This window comes from Crocuta crocuta, unplaced genomic scaffold (genome assembly GCF_008692635.1).
Source record: "Crocuta crocuta isolate KB4526 unplaced genomic scaffold, BGI_CrCroc_1.0 scaffold348, whole genome shotgun sequence".
Classification (NCBI taxonomy): Eukaryota; Metazoa; Chordata; class Mammalia; order Carnivora; family Hyaenidae; genus Crocuta; species Crocuta crocuta.
This window is the reverse complement of record NW_027529573.1, coordinates 2698344-2704349: the sequence shown is the minus strand read 5'-3', so window position 1 is coordinate 2704349 and position 6006 is coordinate 2698344. Positions and strand designations below refer to the sequence as shown.

The window sequence follows — 6006 nt, the reverse complement described above, 5'->3', positions numbered from 1 at the left end:
GTGGGGAAGGATAAGTGTTGGGCTAGGCCACCAAAACCAGGTAAATAACTCGGTCCTCAAGAAAGAACTGGCGATGTCAGGGTCTGAGAATCCCCTTGGGAAGCCAGAGGGATGGGTTCTCTGTTCTCCACATCTTGCCCTGAAGGTGTCTTCACAGAATAAGAGAGCCAGGGGCCAGGGGAGGGGGCAGCAGGAGGGGTCCAGGCAACTGGAGACAGAAAGGCAGGCGTAAGCCTGAAACCTCAGCCCAAGGGGCTATGCTAGAGGCTGCCAGTCTGTAGCATCTTGAGGACCCCTCTGAAACACCGAGGGAACAGTGATGGTGAGTCCTGGACCCTGGCTTCCTCTGTCCATACTCACCTTCAGAAACAAATGCACCAAGTCTCCAAGTTCCAAAGACTTGCCTGAGGTCACACAGTTATTCTCTTGGGTCTGACGCCTGCGAACATGCCCGAGACCCCTGGAGGGGGCAGGGTGTGCCAGGTGAGGCCGTAGAGCCCAGCCATGGGGTCTGCATATCTCAGCATATGCAGCTTCTTGTTCAAATGGAAGTTTACACACAGCTCTTTATGTCACACAGAGAGATGCAGAGAAGAGGGGGCAAGCCCATGGGGGCTTGCAGGGTCCCAGCTTCACACTGATCCAGAGGTGGTAAGACCTTGCAAGGAGAGGCAGCTTCCCCCCACCCCCATAATGCCCGGGCCAGCCAAAGACAGGGCCTCTTCTGGGGGAAGTGGCCGCCTTGGGCAGGTCAGTCGAGTGTCTCATCAGAGGCAGCAGACTGAGGCAGGGATCTGGGAGCCCAGAGCAATTAGGAGCTGGCTCGCGCCTTGTCTCCTGCCAGCTGCCACAGCTGTCACTCAGGAACTAGGGCTGGAGCAGGCGCTGGGCCAGAGGTACCTGTGATCCCACTCCCAGACAGCAGCCTGGCCATACGCTGGGCATAGGCTCCCACTTCTCAGAAGGGGACTCCAAGGTCCAAGGGGGATAAGGGACAGGGATCTCTGTCATTTCCTGGGTGGGATACCTCCACGTTCCTCTTACCCCTGCCCAGATTGTTTCCTCCACCAGGCCTTCTGCCCCAGAGCAGTGGTTCTAATTCTGGCTACACTTTGAAAGCTCCTGGGGAGCATTTTTAAAATACCCTTGCCCAGGTCCACGCCCAGCCAGTGCAAGCAGACTGTCTGGGGTATAAGGGTCTGGGTGAGTGCCTGTGCCTGTCTCTCCTAGGCCAGGTTTTTGCACTTATTGACATCAAACCCTACCCTGAGGACTAGAAGCGTCTCTACTTCAGTGGCCATGCCTCTCTCTGCCTTCTAGACCCCTCCTGGGCTCAGGGAAGTCTGGGGGCCTGAGAAAGAGTCTCTAAAGGTCCAGCCTTTCAGCAACATGTTTCATCACTGTATGTTCCAGGGACAGAGGCACCAAGCACTGTCACTTTCTTCATCTCATCACATTTCATGTGATGGTCGTGTGGTGGCTGCATCAATCCCATTTCACAGGGGAGAAAACTGAGGCAGAACTGACATACTCAGGACATAGAACTAAACAGTAGTTAAGATTCATCCCAGCCACACTGGATTCTGAGTCCAGTGCTCTTTTTCCATCACCAAATCACTTCCTAAGCAGCAACAAACTCAAGGACCCATCCCCTTTGCCCTGTGTCCCCCTGATGGACTCTGTCTCCTGCTCTGTTCTGTCTACCCCTGTCACTTGCAGGTGCTAGGCATCTGTAGATTTGGAGGGGGTGCCTATGGCAGGGCAGGATTAGAGCAGACAGGAACCTCTAGATGCCGGCCCAGCTGGGTCAGCCTCTGCAAGTCTATAAATTCCATTATTCATCAAGTGACTGTGTGAGTTTGCCTAGACGATGAATATTTTATTCACCTCCAGACACTGTCCCCAGCGGGTTCTTGGAGCAATATTGTTCCCTAGCCAAGGAGCAGAGGCCAGAGCCTCTGCCCTCCCTGGACACCCCCTTCCCCTCAGCACCTCTTTGCCTCCCCCTGGAACGCCACCCAATTTGGATAAGGCGGTTAGCAGTCCTGAATAGACCTTGAGTTTGGCATTTGCCCTTGCTCCACTTTGATATTCTCTTCTGGACCATGGGTTCATTTACTGTCTTGCCAGGCTCTCCATCCCTCCACTACTGCACCCTACATGACTGGGCCCTGGGCTCTGCCAGGAGCTCTCCCTGGTGCTGAACGTGGGTGGCAAGAGAATGCTGGCCTCCAAGGAGTGGTTTCCAGCCAGGGAGGGTGGCAAGCCTGCTGGTTTTGAGATGAGAGGGTTCCAGTCTCTGGGAGGGAGGTACCCAGCCTCTGGACAAAGTGATCTCTCCCCTTTCCCCCTGCCACTTGGTGGATTCTCCCAGAGTCACAGGTGGCTCACCTCTCTCAGTGTCTCCAGCATCCTGAGCAAAGGACTAGTGGCCAAAGTCTGTGGAGACCCCTCTTTGGAGGGGCCCATGAGTTGAGTCTCCCGAAGGCACCCCAGGGAGTGTACTGTGATGGAGGCAGCACCTTCCCCAGATGGGGGAGCGACAGACATAATTCACACCCTGCAATCACGCCATCTGCTCCCCTGTGACGTGCAGAGGAGAGGACGGGGCTGCAATGCCGAAGGGCGGGTGGGTTGGTGGGCGATCATTCATTCATTCATTCATTCATCCAGCAGACGTTCATCCAACCCTTGCCAATTTCTCAAGCCCAGCCCAGCCCTGTGCCAGGCACTAGATCCGGGAGATAAAGACTCAGAGCTTGCCCTCCAGAGCTGAGGATGGTCCTCTCACACTTCTGAGCTTTTGCTTACCCTGGCTTTCCCTCCTGGAGTTCCCTTCACTCATAGTAAGAGCTATCATGTTCTGTGCACTGAACACTTCACATGCAGGATCTAAGCATTTATTCTGGGGACTAGATCTCTTCCTATTTAACACGTGAATAAGCTGAGGCTTGAGAGGTGAGTGTAACCACCCGAAGGCACATGCCCAGCTCTGGGTTATCCATGCAGAGCTCGTGGCACTGCCTCAACCACCCCATCTCTGACACTTTCCAAGCTATTTTCATGCCCTTCCTCTGCAAAAACTGCACCTCTCCCCTGCACCCGCCACTGTCCTTCACCAGACAGTGAGCTGCCACCTCAGCCATGCTGCCCAGTTCTCTGCTGTTTGCTCTGTGAGCTCCCGGTACAAGTAGCACCCTCTCATGCTCTGACTCCTGGCCTGACTAGCTTGCAGGACCTAGCTAGCACCCAGGGGCTGCCCAGTGGCCGAGGTGCCCAGTGTCCTGAGGTGGAGGGCTGCAGAGGTCTATGATGGTTTCCAGAAGAGCAGCATTCCCCTGGGCCTGGAAGGCTGACTAGAATGGCCGAGAGCCTGGCTCCTGAAGCCTTTACCCCTACCCCAACCCCAGCCCTGCCTCACAATGATACATGACCCAACCTGGTCCCTTTGGTTTTTTAAGCAGAGGTGCCCTCAGCAATGAATGGGGGAAAGGCCAGACTGTTTTCGGAGGTTTGGGGGATGCCACGCAGGTTAAATGCACAGCCCAGGTACCCATGGGCAGCTGGAGAAGGAAGAGTACATGTAGCTGGTGGCACGTGGAAGTCTCCTAAGCCCACAGCCAGCTCTGTGGGCTATGGTTTTGCATCAGAAGAGAGACAGGGACTGGCCTGAATCACCAGGGACAGGGTTGTCAGGAATGGCCCAAGCAGTGGAGTGCACTGTGACCTCGGGGCTGTAAACCCCATTGGGTCCTGTCCCTTTGGCCTAGTGGGAGCCTGCCCCAGGGAGCAGCCTGGTCACAAGATGTACAACCCGACCCCTTGGCCACAGACTGGAGGGAGGCCTGTGTTTCTGTGGACACCCATCCCTTCAGGGCCTTCTGTATTAGGGCCTGTACAGGGCCTGACTGTATTAGGTAGGTCCATTCACTTGAATTTTGCTTAATTTACTCACAGACTGTTTCTTCCTTGTCCTTTGAAAATTTTCTGCCTGGGCAACAAGGCTGGGAGCCATAGGAGATGTGGCAGGAGCTACCCCTCTGTCAGGCAAGCACTAACATGCTCTGCAGCAGCCTCTCCAGAAGTTACTGGGAGCTGGGTTTCCCATCAGCCCCTTAGCAAGCTCCGGCCCAGCCTCCCTTGGCACGGGGGTCCTGATTTAGAACTGGTTGATCTGGGTTGGTACAGCCTGGCCTCTCAGTAAACACCGAAAGAGAGAACTGCTATAGCCCATGCTCTCAATCAATACATAGCAGCTATGATTATTATTAATTCATATTCCTTGGGGGAATTTTCATGCTAATAGGAAATTCCCAAGAGGTATAGGGATGTACTGGCAGACACCTCTCATATGTTACTTCACTTCATCCTCGCCACTGCCTGGGAGGTGGCATTGCCACCCTCACTTCCCAAGGGGAAAAACAAGGCCCCAAGAGGTTATGGGAGGGGACTAAGATCCCATGGCAGTGAGGAGGTGGTAGATGCAGGAGCTGCAGGTTTGCCTGGCTCTGAGTTCTGGGTTCTTTCTTCCCCACTCCTCTGCTGCATCGGAAAACCCAAGGGAGCTCAAAACACTCAGCTCAATGGTGGACCATCAGACCCGGAGACAGGTGGACATTGAGAGCTTTAGGGTGGGACTTTTCTGGGGCCTCTCACACCCCCGGCCTACAGTTCTAATGGGCACCCAGCTGATCTGTAGAGGCTGGGGAGACACTTGCTGGGGTCTTTCCTGTTTCCTCTGTGGGTTGTGGATGCTGCTGGGATCCCCCTCCAGAGCGGTGCCTGAAAAGTGCTGGGGCTCAGGCCTGGCTCAGGCCTGGACCAGCCCAGCTCTACCAGGGAGAGATGCTGGCATCTCTCCCTGAGACCCTCGCCCCAGGCCCCAAGATAGGGCTGTGATTAATCAACTACAAAAGCAGAAACAAACAGAAAAATGTAATCAGCTTGGGAAAGGCAGGGCAGGGCAGGGCTGTGGCAATCAGCTTTCCCGCTGGGGCTGTTGGTTGATTGAAGGTGGTTCCAATGGGGCTGGTCCTGCAGCTGGGGCCATGGAGAGTCCAGAAGGGTCACTCCCTCCCCTATATGTGTGTGTGTGTGTGTGTGTGTGTGTGTGTGTGTGTGTGCACATCTGTGGGCACATGGCTTGTACACTGCCCCCAACCCGCCTTCCTGCTCAGAAGCTCCTGCCCTCCCCTCCCCTACCAGCTCACAACCTTGGCACACACAGATTTCCATATACACTCCCAACATGTATCCATCTGCATGTGGACTCCTGGATAACAGATATAAGCACACACATACTGCTCCCACAAACACCTGCCCCCTCACTCTGATGCACACACATGCCTTGGGACCTGGGTGAGCCTGGCACACACCTTAAGTCTAACCAGCCATGTGAACTGGCAGGCCCTCACACCAGTCCCTACAGGCACCAGCCACCTCTCTGTCCCTCAGTGCCCTGAGTTGGAGGTGGGGAGAGGCATGAGACAGACCCTTGGCAGCTCCCCAGGCAGAGTGGTGGGGACTTGGAAAGGCGCCAGGACTGGGGCTCTATTATGGGGGCAAGGTCAGCTGCCAAGTCTCAGCCACAGGGCAGGGTAGCTTGCCCCAGATCCGTCACAAGCTCCTGCCTGCTGCCTGAGCCTTATGACCTTGGTCAACGCCCTTCTTTCTCAGCCTCAGTTTCCCCATCTTGAAGCCCCTCCTGACACCAATACTGTATGATTCTCCTCCAAGACCTAGGCACCTGGGGCCCACCTCACTTCAGTCAAGTCTCTGGTCCTCAGTTCCCCGCTCGGTTCGTGGGGGTTGGGGGCGGGCCAAGGGGCAGGGAGGAAGGGCCCCACCCCCACCTTGGTCCTGGTGGCTGCGGACTCGGGGCTAGGGACAGTGATCCTCCGCAGGGGGAAAGGGGAACCTGGGGCGAAGGGGAGAAGGAGCCAGAGGCGGGCTAGGGGCGACGGCGCAGGGGCCAGCAGCAGGAAGGGGCGGCGGGGGGGGAAGTGG

At 55.9% G+C, this 6006-nt stretch overlaps 1 protein-coding gene across 1 annotated transcript in view; it reads left to right on the top strand.

Moving 5' to 3' along the window:
• The first annotated feature begins 447 nt into the window (after nucleotides 1-447).
• Nucleotides 448-6006, top strand: part of CABP7 (calcium binding protein 7) — a 15443-nt gene continuing 9884 nt past the window's right edge. The window contains exons 1-2 of the mRNA XM_077761489.1: nucleotides 448-483; nucleotides 2186-2310. Of these exons, the coding sequence (XP_077617615.1) occupies nucleotides 448-483; nucleotides 2186-2310 (161 nt within the window). The remainder of the gene's footprint in view (nucleotides 484-2185; nucleotides 2311-6006) is intronic.